Below are 23,892 nucleotides of genomic sequence, written 5' to 3'. Positions count from 1 at the left end.
ACCACTCTCTCATTCCATCTCCAACCCTCTTTGAAAGTGAGCACCTCATCACCACGTTTCGTTGAACTCCCTTTCATCATGAAGAGTACAAGTGAACGCTCGACAGGGGAGGTCGCATCGTTGCTGTTAGGGGATGATGCCCCCTCTGTTCAGCCCTCCGCCTCATCATCGGGAGCAGTTGTGAAAAAATCTTTTGATAATGAGAATATTAGTACTATCGATTGGAGAGCCGATTACAAGAAAGAAAAGAAGAAGAGAGCAAGAATTTTTGAGCAGGTATGGATGAGAAAATTTCTTTTTTTGAATTTATTGAGAACCTTTCATGGCATGATGAAAAATATCTTTCAAATATCATCTAATTCGAATGGAATGATTTTTGAATGATTCTTGTGACAATGTCGTTTCAAATTTTTTCAAATTCATCATTGTACACCGAATGCATGGATCTCATCATATACACATTCATTGTGAAAATTTCTCATTCGGAATCATCAAAGCAAGGTGTCCTAGCTCTGGTACAACAAGCATATTATGCCTCACAAGGTTGGATTATGACTTTTGTAGTGGGAATTGTTGTAGGTATTGCAGCAAGTTTAGTCGATAAAGGAATGGAATGGGTTTCAGGGTTCAGGGAGGGCGTTTGTGTCAATTGGTTTCTTGCCACAGAAAAAAGATGTTGTGTCGACGTACCAGGTATGTAACCAACAGAGAGGCCTCTATTTTTTTCGTAATTATTTGGTTTTTATTATTCATTCATGATGTGTGTTCATGTTGTGGAATCACATGTGATTTTTTTAATGATCCTTAACTTTTATGGAACTTTCTGAAATTCAAAATTCAAAATTCATCAAATTTCAAAATTACAAAAGTTGGCGTCGAATGTCCATATTGGCGATCATGGAGTCAATTATTTGGTATTTCTGATCTCAATGGTGCCTATGCCTTCAATTACTTTGCATACGTTTTCACAGCAGCCTCCATGTCTGTTCTCGCAGCATGGCTTGTAAAATGTCTTGCTCCATGGGCAGCCGGTTCAGGTATTCCCGAAGTGAAAACCATTCTTGGTGGATTTGTCATTAAGGGATTTTTAGGTATTTGGACCTTCCTTATTAAAGTGGTTGGTCTCATTCTGGCAGTTGGATCTGGACTAACCACAGGAAAAGAAGGACCAATGGTGCATGTTGGAGGATGTGTCGGTAATATTGCCTCTCGATTATTCTCAAAATATAGAAATAATGAAGCAAAAAAGAGAGAAATTATTAGTGCAAGCTGTGCAGCAGGTGTAGCATGCGCATTCGGTACGCCAGCTGGAGGAACATTGTTCTCTTTGGAAGAATTATCGTCCTATTTTCCACCCAAGACACTTTTTAGAACCTTTTTTACATGTGTGATGGGAGCACTGACGCTACAAGTGTTGAACCCAAGACCTTCTGGTAAAATTGTTCTGTTCAGTATTTCGTACCATGTGAATTGGAAATGGTTTGAATTATGTAAGTTGAGCATTATTTTGAGATGAATGAATTGTTGAATGAATATATTTTCATCAATAATTTTTTGAATTTCTTGAAACATGACACAATGAACTTTGGATATTGTTTACTGGACTATTCGAATGATTAATGATCATACACGAAAATAATTGTTCATTTGAATGATTAATGACCATACACATCAATGAACGGACGAATGAAAAATTGATCATTCGAAACCACATACCTTACTTTGAATCTCTCCATCCCTCATAGTACCATTCATCTTTATGGGAATATTAGGAGGAATCCTCGGTGCACTGTGGACCAAGCTCAACATTACCTACATTAAATATGTCCGTAAAAGATACCTTGCCAAATGGCCCATCACAGAAGCTCTAGTGACCTCTGTAGTCACTTCCTTACTTTGCTATTGGAACGAATATTCGAGAATTCCCATGTCTGACCTCATTGCTATGCTTTTCCAAAATACTTGTACTGAAAATTCAGATTCTGAAGAAATGATACGAGTGTTGTGCGATCCCACCAATTTCTGGCCTCTCGGGAAACTCATCATTTCCTTTGTGTTGAGATTTATTCTCATGTTCTGGACTGTGGGAATCAAAGTTCCTGGAGGAATTCTAGTGCCTGCACTCATGTTAGGAGCTTGTTATGGACAGGTCATTGGTTCACTCATGAAATATATCCAAATCACATATCCAGATTCTCTCTTTTTCCAAGAATGTTATGCAGGAGGAGAAGGATCCTGCATTGTTCCAGGAATTTATGCAGTGGTTGGAGCTGCCAGCATGTTGGGCGGAATTTGTAGAATTACCGTGTCGCTGGCTGTCATTATGTTTGAATTGACAGGAGGATTGGAATATTTGGTTCCACTCATGCTTTCAACCATGTTTGCAAAATGGGTTGGAGATGCATTTGACAATGTCACAATTTATGAACATAATATCGAAATGAGCGAATATCCATTCCTGCATAACGATGAAGTAGATCATGATGGAAATGCTAAAGATATCATGACCACTCACAGTCTCAAAGTCATCTACGCGGAAGGTGTGACAATAGGAGATGTGAAATCAGGCTTATTAACCGATGAAACTAAAATTTATGGTTTTCCAGTGATTGACAATTCTGTGGATCGACGTGTGCTTGGATTTATTTCGCAAGCAGCCTTACGAGAAGCAATCAAGGAAAACGATCGACGAATCAATGACCAGACAGAAATTTTCTTTGCAGACCTTTCAGTTTCACCACGACAGGAACATTTAATTAACAAAATTGACTTGTCCAATTATTTGGATGAAGTTCCTATTCAGGTGCCAACTCAAATGCCAGGTGACAGAGTATATAACATGTTTCGAGCGATGGGTATTCGATATTGTCTTGTGTTGCATAGTAGCAAGCTGGTAGGAATTCTCACGAAGAAAGATTTAGCTCGATGGCTTCATCATTCCCATCATGGCACTGCAAAACAAAATTCAAACACAAGTTCTCCAAAATCACCTCATGCCTTGAGTGTTGAAACAGCAAGTTCTGCTGTTAATATTAACAGCATTTCAAACACTAAGGTTTCCCTTAACATTGAAGATCAGGAGGAAGAACATTACTATCAACAATTTGAAGATGAACCACGAAGAGATGATACCACGCGCAACAGTAGAAGTAGGTGGAAATAAATGTCATTCTTAAGCTTTCACTACTGAAAGTTCATCCTCGTTCACAAGACACAGCAAGGATTCTTCGGAATGTTTATTCTAAAAAAATGCCCGAACATGAACAACTGTTTTCCGATCTTGTTCATTCTTCATCAGCAACCAGCATTCCGACAATGAACAATAAAAACGAGAGAAGCCTTCTTTCGAATACGGATATGAATCGAACTTCGAATAAGAAACAAAAATTAAATTCCAACACGGACGTTATAATTGATAATGATGACAGTGATGACGTCGTGACGACGAGGTGTAATATTCCATCAATGTCATCACAATCATCATCAGAAACAATATTTTCGCAACTTCCATATGAAATCTATGTACACGTGATGGAATTTCTGGATATTTACGATATATTGAATTGTTCCTTGATCAATTTACGGTTCAACGAAATTTGTAACTGTAACGTTGTGTGGAGAAAGAAATGTCAGGACGTGTTTTTGATTCCAAACGTGGTATTTGAACAAAAAGGGATACTTTCGGCAATGGAACGTCAATCTCATAACATTGTGAATGATAACAGCATGGCCTCACAAGAAGAAGAAACGACAGACTTGATGACCATTACACCTCCTCCTCTTTCGGAACTATTTATTTCACCAAATTCTGTGTCTTCCTCAAAAGAATTTGATCCTATTTTGGATAAAATGAATATGAGGCAATGCGAGAGAATTGAAGATTTGTTGACCAATGTATTTGGCTCTGAAAACAAGTATAGATGGTGCAAGATGTTATTTATTCAATATTTCAAAAGCTACATTCTTGGAATAGTAAGCAATCGCCAAGATTATCATACAGCATGCGAAGTATTCCGCAAGATGAAAAAACTTGTCAATCAACTCGAATACTACTTGGGATATCATTCTCCAAAAATCTATAATTCTCTCTTCATCATAGAGTCATTACCTAACATGTTTGAATGTATCGAATCTCAAAAAGACATGATACAGAAGTATTTTGTGGATCTACCTTTGGAGTTCAAATATTTGTACTTGCTTGTAGATGGTCAAAGGGGTTTGAAAAGCAAATCACTAGGACTATTTGGAATGTATGAATTTTATTCGTATCTTGCTGCATTACCATTTCTCAGTCTTCGCACGAATTGTAGATATTTGGAAGAATTTAGAAATCAAGAGTACGAATTGATAGAATCGACTGTGCCTTTTATCATTAGCTCTAATGTGAATGTTCTTATTGTGACAAAGCCTTTCACATGTTCAAAATATAGCTATCGTCCTGGAAATGTCATTCAACTGACTGCACAAGGAATTCCGTTAGTATTATCTGAATCTTTTGCAGAGTGGTTCGAAACTTATGTTGTAAATTTAACTGTGAAAGAATTGTTCGATATCGAAGAGAGTGGAGCAATTAATAGATTTTTCAATTCTCAATACGGATCAGAAACTGTGACAAATGGAGTGAAAATTACGTGTCAATCCCTTCTCATACCCGAAATGACACAAATTACAGACAATGAAAATCTTTATCACTTTTCATATCGTGTGAAAATTACCATGGACAAGAACGAAACCAATGACAAGTCATGTCGTCTTCAATCAAGACATTGGGAAATATTCGAAGGTGGTGACATGGAAAACCAAGAACCAGAAGTTGTAGATGGTATGTACTTTTTGAGAAATTATTTAACTATGAAATAATTCTATCGAATGCCATATGGATACCAAAGGTCCTGGAGTGGTTGGCCTCTTTCCCAAAGTCACACCTGGATCTGTATTTTCATATTGCTCCTGTACTCAATCCACATCAGAAATTGGATACATGAGAGGGTATTTTGTCATGCAGAAATTGAATGATGGCACTCTATTCAACGCAATGATTGACCCTTTTCCAATTTCCACTCAACATCATGTTTAGCTATTGGATGAGTTGCAGACTTGGATTTGTTGTAAATATTCTAAATGAATGAACACTTTTATGTGTTTATTGTCCTCTCACCATTTTATTCGAATATTGACAAATCCTTTCGTACTTCAGATTCATATACACATTGTTGGGTGACAAAGAATCTCTCGAAAGGGGAAATTGAGATAGGTGAGAATGTGATGTTTTCAATATCTGAAAAACAAATCAACACGATATCCTTTCACAGGTTACCAAAAAAGACATCACATATTCTTGTCATAGCTCACACTGTTTCGCATTACTGTCGTGCTTATTTGATGACTGTTTTGTGCGATCGATGGAGGAAGATGATGGGGTGGCATTGTGTTTTGTTTTGTCTGATTGTCATTCATTTCGACTGAAATTTACCTCACATTTTGAAATACAATTACCACACAATCTCAGCATTCACCCACATCCAATTTCTATACCCTCCTTCCATTCCTACCGATCCATTCCAAATCAACTCGCCATTGCGATCGGAATTGAACAAACATAGTCGACCATTTATTTGGTGTTTGACACCGTTTTGGAAAAGTTGAAACAAGTGATCGCTTTAAAAAAAAGTGTTGTGCGTGTCCTATAAGCAACGTTGACAACATTTAATTTAGCAAACACCAAAAAGCGTTGTGCTTGCTACCGAGAGAGACTGAGCAGCATGAGATTTGTGTGTGTTTGGTAATAAGGACGTGGTATCTCAAATACTCATTGCCGGTAAAAAATCACCTGTTGTGTGTTTTTGGATATTAACTCCCAAGTAGCGCTGTGCTGGCAAAGGAGTCCAAACATCCACACTGCTTCTCCTCCTTTCACTCTCTCTCGATTGCAAACATAAGTTTACATACCAAAACAATAACTTCACAAGAAGAAGAAAATGGAGCCACCAAGAGGAACTTCCCAAGAAGCAGCAACAAGACACGACAATTTCACACCACAACATGATGAACAGCATGAGAGAAGACTCTCATCAGCAACAACAACAACAACAACGACCAAGTTGATCCCCACCACTACTGCTTTTTCTTTATCCAATGCCACGATTCACCAACAGTTGTCCTTCTTGGAAAACCCTCAACATGTACCATCTATATTGGAATTCAATTTTCAACATGGTGCTTCCAACACAACCACCACTACAACAAGGAATATGCCTCCTCCTATTAGTAGTGGCACCACAACTGTTGCTTTCCAATTATTACCACCCATTTCAAATCATGTGAATGACAGAGAATGGAATCGACGACAACAAGTTTCTCAACAACATGAATGTTCGCTCCAACAACCAGCATTTGCCATGAATGCTTCTCACATGGTACAACAACAGCATCACTGCCACCTACATGCATCTTCACTCCATACATACACTCAGCCGCATGTAATCTCTTCCACAAACTCTTTCACACCTTCTTCCTCTCCACTGCCACAACACCAACAGCATCGTGACGCATTCATGAACACTACCAACAACGACAACGACGGTATATCCAACAGTTTAAAAAAGGATTTGCCGAGTTACCTAGAGCCCCAAATTTCGTTTGGGTCTGACCCACAAGATTGTCTCTCCTCAATCTTTGATACCAACAATTCTGGTGTGAAATGGCTTGCAAGAGGAGTTAAAGAGAATTATTGTAGCCTTACAACCAAAGAGGGAACATCTTCATTGTCGACATATTTGGCAGGTAACCATCAATGTCACATCACACATACGTGCTCATGGTCGTCACCATTATCTTATTCTTCTCATCATCAGCAACAACAACAACAGCAGAATCACCACTTGTTTCCACTTACTCCTCTTCCTTCTTCATACACTCCTCATCAAATGCATGCAATAGTTGGCAGTCACAACAGTGAGACTTCTCCCAACATTACATACATACCACAGGATATCACCACTGAACAGAGTAATTCTAGTATCAGTAGCAGCATCAGTGCGAATCATGCATTTCCTTCTTCTTCAAAAGTCATGCATTTGGCAAATGCATCATTGTCAACAACATGTCACACTAATTCTGCGAGTACTATTGTGCCAACGATTAGTAGCACCTTTTCCGAATCCAACATGCATGCATCCAACATTTCTCCTTTATCGACCAAATCTCTTCTTACACTGCAACAACAACCTCCGTCACCACATGCATTCAACATGATACATGCATCCATGAACATACCTCCTCAGAATCCTTCGTCATCACAATCTCCTCCTCCTCAGATTGGTAGTGGAGTTGCATCCATGCATGCATCCAAAATTTCCAAGAAAAGATCTTCTTCACGTGCATATGGAAAGAGAAATTCCAATGCGAGTTTGATTTTACAGCCTTCCTCATTAATAACAATATCTTCATCGAATGTCACATCGTCATTAGCAGACTCTGTAGGTGGTGGAAAGGGAACATCTAGCAGTAGTTGTGGCGCCTTAATGATTATTGGTGAGGAATATACTGCATTACAAGACTCTGATCTGGACGAAGTGTTGGATGAGGATGAAGATCATGAAGAAAAACCCTCCATGCATACAGGAGGAGGAGGAGAATATCAGGACGAATACGGCAAAACAACAAACATTATGACGAGCATGCATGATGAACAATTGGAAGATGGAAATACATCCAAATCGACGACGGGAAAGAATGCATCTGTCATGAAACGTCCATCTTTCACGAAAATTATCACATCTGAGAGTGAAAGAGCACAAATTAATCACGGAACATGGAGTAAGGAGGAACATGAATTATTTATCAAAGGGTTGAGAGAGGTAGGAAGAAATTGGGAACTCATTGCAACAAAGTATATCAAGAGTCGAGCACGATCTCAAGTGGCTTCACATGGTATGTTATTTTCTCATGATGTGTGATATTTAAGGGAACTGTTTTTTTTGAAAAATGGAAAATTTCTATGATTTTTCATTATTTGGAATGTGATGTATTCTTTTTGAAAACATAATAATTTTTCAAATAATTTCATGAATTATTTGATCGTATTCTGACATGCTTAGCTCAAAAATATTTCAAAAAGATTGAAAAACAACGCAAAATGAAATTACAAAAACTTCAGGAAGCGGCGAATCCAAGCTTTGTTTGGTCTTACTATGATGGAAGTGGAAAATTGTGGCATCAACAACCACCACTCTACATGAGGTGGCATCAGAGGCAATGACACAAGCACCCACTGCTGGGACTGTCAACAGTGGCATTCCACCTGTCACGAGCAATTTTCAAAAACGATGACTACTTAAATTGAAATTCTTGAATTGAAATAGAATCTAATTAATCAACTATTCCAATTGATGTTCTTGAATATCATTTCTGCACTCAAAAAAAAAGAAGATTAGAAGATTCTGCACATCCAAAATTGAATTGTGATGTCCATTCATGAAGAATTTGGACGGGTTGGATTTACATGAATGTTTCTATCCTCTATCTGATAAGAACAATAGTCTTTAGATGAAATACAATTATTCCAATTTATTGTGATATTCATATTACTGCACTGTCATGTGTAGCCGTTTTACTCGTCACCAGCTGCACGTTCGAGGGTAGTTGTGCTTTCATTCTTAATGATCAGAATGAAAAAGTTTCACAATGATTACTACACCGTCATACCACAGATCTGGTAATGTTTCATCAACTCACTCAGTTCGATGTGACTGTTTACAGTTTGGCGACCCTTACTGCTGGTTCTTCTTCTCATGATTCGAGACAATCAATTGCATTTTCGTTTTGGCTTTTTTCTCCGATTGACTTTCACCACTCGAATAAAACTCAAACAAATAGCCATCATAAACTCGATATTCTTCCACCACTTTAAACTTGGAAGAAGAATGCGAACTTTCAGGTCCCCACAAACAATCTGGAATTTGTACTCCGCTCGGAAAGAGGTACACTTCAAACATGCCTGTTCCTTCTAGCTTGACCTGGCTCACTGTAAATTGAGGAAATTCAGTTTTACACCTTTCCATAAAACCCTCAATTTTATTTGTTTTATGGACCGGTGAGGAACCTCAGCAAGCGGTTCTTCCGAATCGAAAGACAATGACTGGAGGTGGCAAAGTACGGTCTGTTGTTAATGACATTTTTTTTAATTTCATTTACAAATCAAGTTCTTTTATGGTTTGTTTATGGGTGACGCCGAGATGGACAAAAAAGAGCTGAAAAAATTCCTCTAATCTCCATAATTATAATTTGATTGTAGTTGGCTTCCAAATCATCCCTTTTATGTCGAAATGATCTGATTATCAACAACCCTAGAATTCTTCGAATCCAAATTCCAGCTTGAAGTTCATCATTCCCGAAAAATGTCTCTGTCAGTCTACTTCCCAACCATGTTCCAAACAAGCAAAAAATTCCTCACGAGATTTGGGTGCATCACATTCTGGTCCATGTGGTGGATTGGAGTGAGAGTCAAGGGAAGTGCCACTAATTACACTTTTATGAGGTGAAAGAATGAAAATTTTTTATTTTCCAAAAAAAGGAATTTATGCAGGAGGTGGGATTTGAACCCACGAAGCTTGCGCAGTAGAACTTGAGTCTACCCCCTTTGACCGCTCGGGAACCCCTGCTTCTCATTAAACTTGATTACCTCTCTTAATATGAACATATTATTCTGTCAATCTTTCGTTCAACAATGTTTTCCAAAAGGAATTCCAATAAAAAAAATAATATATTGAATCCCGTTCTCTTGGCAATGGAAGCCTCTATTGCTCCTGAAAATCTAAGAAGTAAATGGGACGTTCATCGGAGGACCAGTTTCATTACAAGCACTTCGGTGGATGCTCCCAGATTGGAATTTTATGTAAAAAAAGGAATTAATCTTGCAAGCCGGGATAACTATGGTGAGTTTTTGCAAATCTGATCCTGTTTTATGAATTAAATCAATCAAATAATATCTAATTTATTACTGATCATAAATTCACGACAAATAATTTCCATCATCATTGATTTTAATCGGACAAAAAATCCCACATCAGATCCATTCTTAGTGGTTTGGTCTTTCAACCGAGCAAGTCCAACATCTGATAATTATACAAGTCGAAAATTGAAATCAAAACCGGCAAAATCATCTCCAAACCCGGAATGGAAAGAAGTATTTGAGGTTGGTAGATCACATCATGATTTCCACTCATCCTTGAATCGTTAATAATTTATTGCAAATATACGTTATTTATTATATAATAATAATAATTATAATAACAATAATTTTAATAACAATAATTATAATAATAATTACTATTATTCATATATTACAATTATAAAGATTTCAGTATCCTGTGATGAAAATGGCATACCGATTGATACCATCACAATCTACGTTTGGGATAGAGAAAATTCTAAAATGGATGGTATGTGACACCTTTGACTTTGCATTATTAATTCTCAATGATGGTGTTTACCAATGACGGAAAATATGTGGTGTTTTTTGTTCCCGTTTGCTCGCAACATTCAATGTAAATTGAATGAATAATTACTTATTAGATTTTATGGGATGTGCCGACATTCCACTCACAACAATTATTCGAGAAAAAGAAAATGTATTAATACTTCCTCTTGAAGGTGTCGAAAGTGGACAATTAGAAATTGTTGCCTTCCCTCACAATTTTGGAAAAGAAGAAGTTTTAGATAATTCTAAAATTGAAATTTCAGCCTATTTCAATTCTTCACTTGTTGAAAATTTAGCGGTTGGAAAAGCACCAACCATCAAAAACGTTTCGAGCTTTTTGTCAAACAAGAAAAAAGACTCTAACAAAATTAATAATCGATATACAATTGTTAGAAATTTAGAAAAGGGAGGATTTGGACTTGTCTATGTTGTGAAGGATGAAAAAACAGGTGAAGAAAAGGCATTAAAGAAAATTATGTGTAAAACTTTGGAAGATGCAAATAGAGCCATTAAGGAAGGTACGTGATAATATCACCAGTATTGAATGATTGTGACATTTTTCTTCTCAGCATGGCCATTCAAAAGTCTAGTTCACGAAAATCTTGTACTATATGAAGACATGTTTTTGGACGTGGAGCAGAACATGGGAGATTTTTCGTTTTATGTGTGCTATATCATGCCGTTCTATAAACAAGGAGACTTACATCAATTACTTGAAGGAAAGCAAAAAGCAAAACCAAGAAAGTATTTGAAACCAGTGGTGTTGGCTAATTGGATGGTACAAATAGCGAAAGGAATTGAACATTTACATAGTTATAAGGTTTTGCATCGAGATTTAAAACACAAGAATATTTTCTTTACAGAAGGATACAAACAACTCAAGTAAGTAGAGAAGTTTGTCCATATTCTCAACTTTAACCATGTACATGAATACATCATATATTCACATGTTGATATTTAACTCTTTGACATTCTCTATGGTATTGACATGAATACCACCATGGTAACAATATTCTCAATTTCAATATATGCACCAATGAAACGAAAATGCTCTTCTCACATTCAGAATTGGAGATTTTGGATTTGCAAAACAAGTCGAAGAAGGAAAGGCCTACACACAGCTTGGTTCTGCCGGATACATTGCACCAGAAATTCAAACTTCTTCTTCTGGATATGGCTTGGAAGTGGATATTTGGAGTTTTGCAGTCATGTGTTATGAAATGATAACCTTAAAGATTGGAAGAGAACAAGTCTCTCATGCCATTCTGGCACAATTTAATTTTGAAGATTACTGGAAAAACGTGGTGGAGGGAGAGGTCAAGAAGGCATATCCAGAACCTCAAATTCACACACCACTCATCAATTTTCTTTCTAAAATTTTGAAGGTAGACCCTAAAGAAAGAGCAACTGCATCCGAATGTGTACGAATGGCGAGAGAAATTAGACAAACCTTTGCTGAACTGGATCAGCAACAAAAAAAGTAAAAACTATATTGTGAGTCCCTCAAGTGAAAATCAACATCATTGATGAACAATGTTCTCAATCCACAATTCACAATAACCTCTCCAAAGTGTGGGCAATCAATTTCAAATATCTCCTCTTAATGGCTGATACAACCATGGAACCAACAACCTCTGGTCTCAAAATTGGATCACAGTTAACTGGATTCAAATGGCATGGTCTCTTGTTACAAGCACAAGGAGGCTCACCTTTCAGCAAACCCAAATAATCCACAATATTAACTTGAGGAAGGGTCATTAATTTTGCATATGCCAGCCCTGTATGGCATTTTCCTTCGTTATTGAAAACCGAACATTCTGGTGCAATCAATGCGGCTGTATCTTTTCTCATAAATATGGAATAATAGGCACCACTTCCTTGATCCGTAATGTAAACATCGAGATCTGAAATTAATCGGACCTGGTCATGTACATTTCCGACTCGTCCCATCTCAAACACTTCAATATCAATATTCTTTTTTGGAAAAAGTGCTTTGAGTTCGCTGGTGACATTTTGTCGTAAAAAATCAATAATTTCATCGACATTCCAAATAATACGTCCATGTCGTGACCCTTTAGATTTTGCATGAATACCAATCTTGATGTTCTTTCTTTTAAGATAATGCAGAATTTCAGATGTGACATCTTCCTCATTAGGAAGAGGTGATAATTTCAACCCAGTATATACTAATTGTCTCATCAACGTGAAGGAGCTTTCATTTCCATAAGGATGCACAAAAAACTCTGCAACTCTTCCAACCAGAAAATGTGAAAAACAAGAATTAAGAACCAATTTCGAAGGTTGTGAATTTGTGTTCTCATTTGGGTCTGGATTTTCATTCAAACAAGGCAACTTTTCAATCGAATGTTTTCCTTTTCTCGAACACAATTGTAACACCTCATTCTTTGAAATCATGTTCGCTACTTGAAGTGAAATATTAGTTGCCAAATGCCCATCATAACCATATAAGGCAATATCATTTTTCAAAGAGCGATCAAAAACATCATCCAAATACAGAATGTGATGATCCATCAATGAACGAGAACACTCTTTCTGTCCATATTTCATCATTGAAGAAGGTAATGGTGGTAATGGTGGTCTAAAATTCTGCATCAACATGATCGCCATCATTGCATTTTCAAATAAAAAGTGTCCCATATTTCCTGCAGCATGTCTTTTCAAAGCATAGACTGGTTTTTCCAAGAATTGAAAATTTGGATCTAATTCGACTTGAATTTGTGTTTTTGAAATGTGCAACTTGTCGTCCTTTGTTGATGAAAAATTAAAGTTATTAAACCTTTCAAAATTCGAATGTAAATTGAGATTCATTAGAGAAGAGAAATTCCTTGTTGTTGTTGTAACATTCACCACTCGACCTTCCTGATTTCGAAACAAGATCAAACTTGCATCCAAAACTCTGACTCGAAACAATCCTCTTTCTGTCTCTTCTCTTCCTTGTGTATAAACAAAGGGAATTTCATTCAACTCATTCAGGACCTTTTCCTTGTCCATTCGATCTGCAAGTTCCTTTGACATGAAGAGAATAAATTCGCCCTGATTTGTAAAGCAAACATTTGACAACTGGCAGCCCGCAAATCTTCGAGGATGTTCGTAGTTATTTATCGCTTCTTCCAGGAAATGGCGATTACATGCGTAATGACCAAACAAATAATTTGCTGAAGGGCTGTACAGACGGAAAGAGGCACTCGTCGAGTCATGTCGTGGTTGTTCCGTGGATGAAGACAAGATTCGTTTCGATATGTCGGAAGAAAAAGAAGAATGTGTTGTTGTAAACATGGAGAAACATGTACAGAGGAATGAAAGAGAAGATTACAAGAAGACAAACGTAGAGGAGAACTTTTCGAGAATAACGCATTGGAGAGTATGATGTGGTGATGAAGAGATGTAATTGTGGCTCCGAGAGAGTAGTAGTTGTGGTTTGTGTCTGTGAGTTATATTTCAATTCTGCGAAGTCAAAAACAGAGAGTTTGAATTGGGAGTGGCACTTGTCATATGTCCGACCAAAAACAAATGAAGGGAAGTTTCCTTTTATTCCCACAAACTCACCAAATTACAACGACGATGGTATTCTTATTGCTGCCAACGGACAATCGATTTGGGAGAAGCAAACGATGGGATGACAATAGTTGAGGAGTTGTTGAGAAACCCAAATGTACAACTCTGTTGTTCGACATGACCCAAATACACTGGAACTTGGAAATGCTTGTTGATGTCTGTTTGTTGTACAAGATCAGTTTTTTAGACGTTCGGGAAGTCACGAACAGAACTTGATTTATCCTTATTCGAGAGAGTTTTCGAATTGAGACTTTGTTATCATCAAGTATCAGACCTCTAATGAATGATAGAATGTTCCTTTTATTCTCACGAATAAATACGAGGAGGATCATTTCTCTTTTGCAACTCAATCTTATTGGGATGGACGTTGTTGTTGTAATTGTTGGTTATTGTTGTTGAGGTTGTTGTTGTAGTTGAGGTGTATTGCAACTACAAGAACTTCCCTGTTGTTCTACATGACCCAAATACACTGGTCCCCACATGATGAAACTGTCCTGAGACATTTCACTCTCTGTCAAAGATGACAAAGGAATGTGAACATCCAAACGAGAGTAATCGATTCGGGTGTTACTACTAGTACCTGTTCCTGGTGGTTGTTGCTGCTCGGATTCACCTCCACTAATTCCACTACTTCCACTACTTGGTGTCGTCTCTGAAGTTTGAGATTGACCTGAACTTGAAGTGGTTGTGCCTCCCTGTCCCAAACGCACGGTTGCAGTGACTTGAGTGGTTGTAATGAATTTACTAATCTCAGCACCACCACCAGAACTACCTGAATAGGCACCAAAGGCAGCAGCTGCAGGAATGGTCAAATAACCCTTTGGAACGGTGGGAGTTTGGCTGGTAATGCTATAGACGTGGCGATTCTCATCTGGATTGTAAGGAAGATCGGGAACAGATTGCTGTTTTTGTTGTTGTTGTAGCTGTTGTGCCATGTTCAAGGCTCCCAAGACACCAAGCTCAGAAGACAACACAAGTTCCAAGTTCTCAGCGGAATTCATATTCACAGATTGCATGACACGTTGTGCATTGAAATTGTCAATACTGAAAATCAACAACAAACTCTCTGGTAACAATAGGATGTTGTTCTTATTGGAAAAAATTGTGGAAGAAGAAGGAATGAGATTGATATTCATAATGGTGGGTTCTTCTGCCACAAAACAAGTGGCTGTCAAACGTCCAATCTCTGAATCGGCATTTGCAGAATAATACATGACCTTGCTATTTCCTCCACCAACAACCTTTGTTCCATAGGCAGTTCTTATGTTTTGAAGTGAAGTATTAGTGAAGGGAATGGTTTTTAGAATTCCAGCTGTGTTGGGGAATAGTAAAGGTGGAATTCCCGAAGTTTGCGATTGAGATTGCTTACTCTTTTCCAAGACTGTCAATTTCACGAGAGAGAAGAGTTCCAAGACACCATTCACTGCTCCCTGTTCTGTCACTTTAAGACCTAACACGCCAGTGCTGAATCCACTCTTATCCAAACCTGCTAAAAAGGCAATCGATTCGAGAGGAGCTTCTCCTTGAATGGCTTGTTGCACTTCCGGTAAGGGTTGTTGTTTGGATGTGATGCTACTACTACCACTACTACCACTGCTACTACTTCCACTACTTCCACTACTACTGCTGCACACTAACCTGCTGGTGATCGAGACTGCAGAAAGGACACTTCCTGAAGAACTTCCTTGTTGAGAATCTGATCCTCCAGATGGAGTGGAGGATGGAGATACGACAAGTTTTCTCTTGCAAAAACTCAAAGAGGATGCCAGTTCCCATGATTGAAGAGTGGAAGGATTGAGAGCCACTCTGTTTGTTTCTTGTGCCCAACAACAACTGGCACTACCACCAATCACCAAACAGAGAAAACTCACAAACAAAGCAAGATGAAGAAAAAAGGATCTTTGAACACGAGAGGAATGTGAAATCATTTCTTTTGATCTTGAATTTTGAGAATGAAGATCTCTTAATGAGAAATAATAGTTACAGTAAACAACAAAGGCACAACCCGTACTCCTTAAAAGTGAAAATGTTTGTAATGAACAATTTCCCATTGAGTGTAGCTCCTCAATTGTTCATGATCCTTTCTAAGTCATTAGAATTAGCATGTTCAATTTCGATGGTAACAACCAGATAATGTTCATGAACGCGATAGAGAAGGAGTACTTCTGTCTAGTAAAGATTCTTTTAATTATCACGAATTGGTTAGGTGTCTCCTTTCAACAACCTAATTGCATATATTGGATCATCGATAGAGAAGATGCACAAGTCGATGTAGGTAGTTATTGTTGAGGTTGTTGTTGTGACTGTTGTGGCTGTGGTTGAGGTTGTTGAGGTTGTTGTTGAGAAGAACTAGTACAACTACAAGAACTTCCCTGTTGTTCTACATGACCCAAATACACTGGTCCCCACATGATGAAACTGTCCTGAGACATTTCACTCTCTGTCAAAGATGACAAAGGAATGTGAACATCCAAACGAGAGTAATCCCTTCTTGTACTTTGTTGCTGCTCGGATTCACCACTACTGCTGCTACCACTGCTACTACTGCTACTACTACTCTGAGATTGACCAGTTTGCCTCATACGCACGGTTGCAGTGACTTGAGTGGTTGTAATGAATTTACTAATCTCAGCACCACCACCAGAACTACCTGAATAGGCACCAAAGGCAGCAGCTGCAGGAATGGTCAAATAACCCTTTGGAACGGTGGGAGTTTGGCTGGTAATGCTATAGACGTGGCGATTCTCATCTGGATTGTAAGGAAGATCGGGAACAGATTGCTGTTTTTGTTGTTGTGAGGAAGAAGAGGAACTAGCCAAGTTCAAGATTCCATACACATTGAGATCAACACTCACAACAAGCTCCAAGTTCTCAGCGGAATTCATATTCACAGATTGCATGACACGTTTGACATTGAAATTGTCAATACTGAAAATCATCAATACACTCTCTGGTAACAATAGAATATTGTTCTTATTAGGATTTAAGGCTTGAGCAGCGGAAGTACCAGGAATGAGATTGATATTCATAATGGTGGGTTCTTCTGCCACAAAACAAGTGGCTGTCAAACGTCCAATCTCTGAATCTCCATTCACCGAATAATACATGACCTTGCTATTTCCTCCACCAACAACCTTTGTTCCAAACACAGCTTTTATGTTTTGAAGTGAAGTATTAGTGAAGGGAATGGTTTTTAGAATTCCAGCTGTGGAGGGGAAGATTAATGGCGGGACTCCCGAAGTTTGCGATTGAGATTGCTTACTCTTATCCAAGACCGTCAGTTTAAAGAATGACAAGAGTTGCAAGGCAGCATTCGTTGTTCCCTGTTCAGTGTCTTTAACAGTTAACACGAGAGCGTTGAAACCACTCTTATCCACACTGATCAAATAGCTCATCGACTTGAGAGGATCTTCTCCTTGAATGGGTTGTTGTAATTCAGGAATAGGATCTATTTTAGAGGAGACACCACCACCACTACTGCTCCTGCCGCAAACTAAGTTGCTGGTGATAGTAATTGAAGAAAGAACGCTGCCAGAGGAACCTTCTGATTGAGAAGAGCTGGACAACCTTAGTTTTCTCTTGCAAAACCTCAAAGAGGTTGCCAGTTCCCATGATTGGAGAGTGGAAGGATTGAGAGCCATTCTGTTTGTTTCTTGTGCCCAACAACAACAACTTCCACCAATCAACAAGCAGAGAACACTGACCCATACAACCAAAAGAGCAAGTTGCATGAGAAATGGTCTTTGACTACGAGAGGAATGTGAAATCATTTCTTTTGAGTTTGATCTTAATTTTGAGAAAGTATTAGAACTCTCTTAAATGTTAAAAATTTTCACACTAAACCAAATAGAATTGACCTCGTAAAAAGTGAAAATGTTTGAAAAGAACAATTTCCGAATTAGTGAAACTCCATTATTGTTCACATTCCTTTTCAAGCCAATAGATTCGAAGAACAGCCAATTCTAGTGATCTGAAATTCTCACTTGTTCCATTCACGAATAGTGTTTTGATATTCGATTTATACACTCAAGTTCATGAATGCAGATAAAGAAGGATTACTCTCACCATACTTGCGTCTTTTCCTTTTTAGATTTATACACGAACTGTGTAAAACATACAATCACTCAAAGACGCACAAGTGGCAAGAGTTGCATCTTCTTCTCGAGCAAAGTTTCCTTTTATTCTCACGATATTGTTCGTTGTATAGTTTTTTACTGTTGAGAAGGAGAAGACCATAGGTGGTTATTGTTGTTGTTGAGGTTGAGGAGGAGGTAAACCGCAAGTACAAGAACTTCCCTGTTGTTCGACATGACCCAAATACACTGGTCCCCACATGATGAAACTGTCCTGAGACATTTCACTCTCTGTCAAAGAGGACAAAGGAATGTGAACATCCAAACGAGAGTAATCGATTCGAGCACTTGGATATTCCAGTGATCTACCACCACTACCATCAGCACCACCGCTGCTGGTTTGAGATTGTTGCTGGTATTGTCTATCCGAGGTTTGAGATTGACTTGAAGTGGTTGCACCTCCTGGTCCCAAACCCAACGATGCAATTTGTAGAGTGGTTCTCATGAATTTAATAATCTCAGCACCACCACCACCGGAACCACTTGAATAGGAACCAAAGGCAGCAGAAGAAGGAATGGCAAGATAACCCTTTGGAATGTTGGCATTTGCGTTGGTAATGCTATACACGCGGCGATAATCATCTGGTTTGTAGGGAAGATCAGGAACCACCTGTATGGATTGCTTTTGGCTTTTATAGTGTTGAGATTGTTGTTGAGATTGCTGTGGTTGAGGTTGGGGAGGTTGACCCTGTTGTTGACCCTGACCTTGTTGCTGAGATTGTTGAGGTTGAGGAGGTTGCTGTCCCTGTCCCTGTTGTTGAGAGGTTTGAGGAGCTGGTGGATTCGCCGATGGTTGTGGTGCTTGTGGCTGAGATCCTTGTGGTTGAGAGGCCTGAGGTTGTCCCTGTTGAGGAGGAGGAGGATTCGACTGTTGTGGATGTTGTCCTTGTTGTTGAGAGTGTTGAGGTTGAGGTTGAGGATTTGATGCATGTGGTGGTTGTGGCTGAGACGCTTGTCCAGAAGGCTGATGGGGTTGTAGTCCATCGCCACTACCTTGTGGATGGCCACCTCCAGTACTACCACCAGCACGACCACTTGATTGAGGAGGTTGTTGTCCTTGTTGAGAAGCCTGTTGCTGTTGAGATTGTTGTTGTGAAGAAGCTGGTTGTGGTGTTGTGGTGTTTTGAGATTGCTGCTGAGTTTGTTGCTGTTGTGGTGCGGTGCCATTTTGAGATTGTTGTTGAGATTGTTGTTGTTGAGGAGGAGAATAAGGAGATTGCTGCTTCGTATTCTCGTCATTGTATGTTGAGGATCCTTCATGACCTTGCTGAGGTTGTGGTGACACTTGCGGTTGAGATGACTCTTGTTGGGATCCTTGTTGTTGTTGTTGTGGGACAGCAGTCAGGTTGGAGGATCCCAATACACCAATATCAGCAGTCACAACAAGTTCCAAATTCTGTACGGAATTCATATTCACCATTTGCATCACACGTTTGACATTGAAATTGTCAATACTGAAAGCCAACAACAAACTCTCTGGTAACAATAGGACATGATTCTTATTGGGATTTGCTGTTGAATTGGCAGGAATAAGATTAACATTCAAAATAGTGGGTTCCTCAGCCACAAAACAAGTGGCTGTCAAGTGTCCAATCTCTGAATCGGCATGTACTGAATAATACATGACCTTACTATTACCTCCACCAACAACTTTCATTCCATATGCAGTTCTTATGTTTTGAAGTGAAGAATTTGTAAAGTAAATTGTCTTTAGAACTCCCTCACTGAAGGGGAAGAGTAATGGTGGAATCCCCGAACTTTGAGATTGAGATTGATTACTCTTATCATAGATGGTCAATTTCACAAGAGAGAAGAGTTGCAAGACTCCACGAGCAATTCCCTGTTCATTTAGATTGACACCAAACATGCCAGTGGTGAAACCAATCAAATCCAAATTGGTAAAGAAGCCAATCGATTCGAGAGGAGCTTCTCCTTGAATGGGTTGTTGCAATTCAAGTAAGGATTGTTGTTTGGATGTGATGCTACTACTACTGTTTCCACTATTATTGCATACCAAATTGCTAATGACAAAGATTGAAGAAAGAACGTTACCAGAAGAACTTCCTTGTTGCTGTTGTGAAGGAGAGGAAGAATCTGATCCTCGTGATTGAGAAGCTGGCGCAGAGGAACCAACAGTGAGATTTCTCTTGCAAAAGCGCAAAGAGGTTGCCAATTCCCATGATTGAAGAGTGGAAGGATTGAGAGCCATTCTGTTTGTTTCTTGTGCCCAACAACAACTGGCACTACCACCACTGCTGGAGTGGAAATTGGCCACCCAACAGAGAACACTCATCCAAACAGCCAAAAGAGCCACTTGCATGAGATATGGATTTTTACCTCGAGAGGGATGTATAATCATTTCTTTTTTGTGTTTGGTCATGAATAGTGAGAATGAATTGGAAATCCCTTGAATGAATACATGTTCAATGAGGTTGTTGTACAGTAAAAACAAAGATGACAACATACTTGTCCTCCAACGTGTATTCCTGAAAAGTGAAAATGTTCGAAATGAACATTTTCTTAATTTGTGAGGCTTCATTTGTTCATTATCCATTTACGATGGATGAATAGCCAATTCTAGTTTTGGATTCTTGAAATTCTCAACTGTTCCATCATTTAATATGTTTTCGATTTATACGCTGGTGGTGTTCTTGAATGCATGAATAAAGAAGCGATAATTATACTTACCGTACTTGAGCCTTCACCTTTTTAGATTATCATGACACGAACTGAATTCATATAAAGTCAGCAAGCCCTTGTCTAGTATGAGTTGGAAGAATCCAATAATAAGGATCTAGACATTGAAGAACTGGAGGATGAATGGTTTGAGGTTGGAATACATATCGCATCACGATCCACCAAAGAAGGAATACATGAAGTTAATCAAGTTTTTTTACCCGCGCTCTCAGATTTGCTGTAAATTCGGGAAAAAAATATGAATGTTGTGTATGGGAAGAGTGTATGTGTCATTAAAGATGATCGGCAACTAACGATCGTTATTGTCTAATGATCAAATGGGTGTTGGATTGGGACATATAATGTTCTGTAATATTATGCTTGAATCGGAATTAATCAAAATAATTATTGATACATCCAAAATCATCCGGATTCTTGTTTTTAATAGTACACTATATTTCAGGATCAACCAAAACATTTCGGAAAGAGAACAAATAATCAATTTCCAAGATTTAGTTGCCATACCGCGGTAGAACGGAATGGGCAATTAATAATATTCGCTGGAACGGGTGAGTGTCTTTAGAAGGACTTTATTTTTGCTAATTTTCATTTTGCGTGACAGCGAGAGGGGAAATTGTTTATTGGAAGCATGGAGAAAATAATGAAAAAATTGCAACAAATTTTACACTTCTTGGAAAGCACTCGGCATCTATACTTTGCATTATGTATCATCCATCTCTTGAATTAATTGTGACAGGTTGTGTCGACCACTCAATGAAAGGTATGATTGATTTTTCAACATGATATTTACAGAATTTGATTTTTAATACCTTAATACTCACTAGTTTTTGACCCATTTGGAAAATACCTAGCTGAAAATTCATGTCTGCAAAGTAGGTTTTACCAAATATTTCCATTCCAAACATTTAAATGCTATTATGTAATTATATAATCAGCCATGTTCTCTCATTCGAAACCAGTGACGTGTTTGGCATTTCATTTTGATTTAATTATTTCTGGAAGCTCTGACATGACCGTCAAGATATGGAAACCAGACAAGGAAAGAAAAAAATTAAACCTTGTACCTTGGTTTACCTGTTTTAAAACACTGAATGAGTGTGACGCATGGGTAAGCGCATTGTGGGCCTCTCCAGAAGAACTTTCGGGAGACCAAGGAGAAATCGTTGTTGGGACAATGAAAGGAACATGTTTTGTGTACAAAACTGTTGGAGAGCTTCGAGATCGAAAATCAATAACAGATGTAAAATTTATGTACAAACTAAAGCTTAGAGATAAGGGCATTACCAACATTTTAATGTTGCAAGGGAGTAACATGATGGTTTCAACCGGTTTTGATAATGAGGTTAAATTTACAGACTACAGTGGGAAAACAGTATTCTCTCGATTTGTGAGTGACGAAAGAATATGTGGCATGGACTGGAATAGTGAATTTGAGGAATTGATTACAGTGGCAGAATCTGGTAAGGTCAATGTTTACCAGTATAGAACAGGGGAATCCCCAGTGTCGTTTCATTTTATTAAGGAACCAAGTTGTCTCAGTTTTGCTTCTGGAAGAATTCTTGTGTCAGGAAGAAATGCCGTTCAGTCGTTCATCATTGAACGAAATATTCCACATCGTGAGCACAAAGACCACGCTGATTCAATAATTGGCATTTCTGTAAATCCCAAAAGAACGGCCACAGCTAGGCTTATTACTGCAGGAGCAGATAACAAAATTTTGGTGTGGGAAGTTAGCAAATTTGACATGAGATGCATCGATCAAATCAAGTGCGATCCTAAGGGAGGCAAAACAGACTTAACATCTTTTGTGTACATAGATGAAGGAATAGCCTGCAGTGGACACGATAGTGGTCTACTCACATTGTGGAATTTAGAAAAAGGAAAAGAGTTGTTTATAGTTCAGCTTCATGAAAATACTGTTTGCGATTTGTTCAAAGGTACTCTTGTGACAGACAGAAAAAGACCCTCTATTTTTTCTCCTCGCGGTACATTTGATAGAAATCAGAAAGACAAAAGAGAGTGTGTTGTCCTAGTTTCCTCGAGTTTTGATGGATCTTTTGGAGTATGTGATTTAACAAAATTTATTTACGAAAACCAACAGCCAATTTTCAAAGTGAAACACAATGCTCACAATCGGGAAATTTTGTGTGTCATCCTGAATCAACTTAATGGATCAGTAATAACTGGAGGCAATGACGGCACTATTCGGTTTTGGTCGATTGACAATGATTTGCAACAAATAGGAGAAATTAAGGCCAAGAGAAAAGACAACGATTCAAAGGGGCACAAACATGCCATCGTCGCTTTGGTCCTCGACGGCCATTTTTTATATTCTGCCAGTGATGATCAAACCATTGCACTTTGGAACGTATTAACCTTGGAAAAGTTAATCACCATTAATTGTTCTGACATCATTCTTGGAATGAGGCAACTCGAAGATAATGATGGAAAGCTAATAACCTGGTATAAGGGTGGCAAAATTGATATTTGGCAGTTGAATGCGGAGGACTCAACTCAGAATATTTTGTTTACCTATGAAAACAAGAAGATTGATATCACCTATCTAAATTATGACAATGAAAAGAATGAGATATTTGCTGGTGACTCTTCAGGAAAAATCCTTCGAATCAAAACTAATTACAACGAATTGAACCATGAAGCAGACAAGTATGTCGAAGAGAATTTCCGCAAAGATTCAGCCGTTCAAGCAGAAAAGAAGAAGGAAACTAGGCCCAAGTTGATGCCAAGCGCAACGTTTAGCTCCCTTCTTGTCACCACCACAGAAAATTCATCAACACCCAACCCTATTTCCAAAGATGACACTTCCTCCTCTCTCAATAATTCTCAACAAATGGCAAATGCCAACATAACACATCCTCAGGTTTCCAATTCCAACTCTAATTCTCACTCACCACGAAACACGTCCAAATTCAAAATATCCATTAATTTATTTGATGAACTTTTTGGGGAATTGACGTAAGAAATACAAGTTATTGAGATTCGTTT

General features: G+C 38.4%; 9 protein-coding genes across 9 annotated transcripts; 5 read left to right on the top strand and 4 right to left on the bottom strand.

Annotated features, from left to right (window-relative positions):
- Positions 1 to 78: 78 nt before the first annotated feature.
- Positions 79 to 3,163, top strand: FDP41_007522 (uncharacterized protein; the record flags this gene model as incomplete). Its single annotated transcript, XM_044711277.1, has 4 exons — positions 79 to 276; positions 498 to 693; positions 870 to 1,490; positions 1,746 to 3,163. 4 exons carry the CDS (start codon positions 79 to 81, stop codon positions 3,161 to 3,163), a joined length of 2,433 nt encoding a protein of 810 aa, XP_044569058.1.
- An 86-nt stretch (positions 3,164 to 3,249) lies between these two features.
- Positions 3,250 to 5,077, top strand: FDP41_007521 (uncharacterized protein; the record flags this gene model as incomplete). Its single annotated transcript, XM_044711276.1, has 2 exons — positions 3,250 to 4,822; positions 4,890 to 5,077. The coding sequence occupies 2 exons, from the start codon at positions 3,250 to 3,252 to the stop codon at positions 5,075 to 5,077; spliced, it is 1,761 nt and encodes a 586-aa protein (XP_044569057.1).
- A 901-nt stretch (positions 5,078 to 5,978) lies between these two features.
- On the top strand, positions 5,979 to 8,260 carry FDP41_007520 (uncharacterized protein; the record flags this gene model as incomplete). The annotated part of the gene is made up of 2 exons (XM_044711275.1): positions 5,979 to 7,932; positions 8,100 to 8,260. 2 exons carry the CDS (start codon positions 5,979 to 5,981, stop codon positions 8,258 to 8,260), a joined length of 2,115 nt encoding a protein of 704 aa, XP_044569056.1.
- A 1,527-nt stretch (positions 8,261 to 9,787) lies between these two features.
- FDP41_007519 (uncharacterized protein) lies at positions 9,788 to 11,964 on the top strand (the record flags this gene model as incomplete). Its single annotated transcript, XM_044711273.1, has 6 exons — positions 9,788 to 9,935; positions 10,071 to 10,195; positions 10,358 to 10,442; positions 10,576 to 10,998; positions 11,050 to 11,362; positions 11,547 to 11,964. 6 exons carry the CDS (start codon positions 9,788 to 9,790, stop codon positions 11,962 to 11,964), a joined length of 1,512 nt encoding a protein of 503 aa, XP_044569055.1.
- A 67-nt stretch (positions 11,965 to 12,031) lies between these two features.
- Positions 12,032 to 13,516, bottom strand: FDP41_007518 (uncharacterized protein; the record flags this gene model as incomplete). Its single annotated transcript, XM_044711272.1, has 1 exon — positions 12,032 to 13,516. One exon carries the CDS (start codon positions 13,514 to 13,516, stop codon positions 12,032 to 12,034), a length of 1,485 nt encoding a protein of 494 aa, XP_044569054.1.
- Positions 13,517 to 14,442: 926 nt separating this feature from the next.
- Positions 14,443 to 15,984, bottom strand: FDP41_007517 (uncharacterized protein; the record flags this gene model as incomplete). Its single annotated transcript, XM_044711271.1, has 1 exon — positions 14,443 to 15,984. One exon carries the CDS (start codon positions 15,982 to 15,984, stop codon positions 14,443 to 14,445), a length of 1,542 nt encoding a protein of 513 aa, XP_044569053.1.
- A 351-nt stretch (positions 15,985 to 16,335) lies between these two features.
- On the bottom strand, positions 16,336 to 17,697 carry FDP41_007516 (uncharacterized protein; the record flags this gene model as incomplete). Its single annotated transcript, XM_044711270.1, has 1 exon — positions 16,336 to 17,697. The coding sequence occupies one exon, from the start codon at positions 17,695 to 17,697 to the stop codon at positions 16,336 to 16,338; it is 1,362 nt and encodes a 453-aa protein (XP_044569052.1).
- Positions 17,698 to 18,298: 601 nt separating this feature from the next.
- On the bottom strand, positions 18,299 to 20,548 carry FDP41_007515 (uncharacterized protein; the record flags this gene model as incomplete). The annotated part of the gene is made up of 1 exon (XM_044711269.1): positions 18,299 to 20,548. One exon carries the CDS (start codon positions 20,546 to 20,548, stop codon positions 18,299 to 18,301), a length of 2,250 nt encoding a protein of 749 aa, XP_044569051.1.
- A 1,275-nt stretch (positions 20,549 to 21,823) lies between these two features.
- FDP41_007514 (uncharacterized protein) lies at positions 21,824 to 23,866 on the top strand (the record flags this gene model as incomplete). Its single annotated transcript, XM_044711268.1, has 1 exon — positions 21,824 to 23,866. One exon carries the CDS (start codon positions 21,824 to 21,826, stop codon positions 23,864 to 23,866), a length of 2,043 nt encoding a protein of 680 aa, XP_044569050.1.
- Between the last annotated feature and the right edge of the window lie 26 nt (positions 23,867 to 23,892).

The sequence above is a fragment of the Naegleria fowleri genome, assembly GCF_008403515.1.
Source record: "Naegleria fowleri strain ATCC 30894 chromosome Unknown tig3, whole genome shotgun sequence".
Classification (NCBI taxonomy): domain Eukaryota; phylum Heterolobosea; class Eutetramitea; order Acrasida; family Naegleriidae; genus Naegleria; species Naegleria fowleri.
This window is presented reverse-complemented; position numbering and strand designations above follow the sequence as displayed.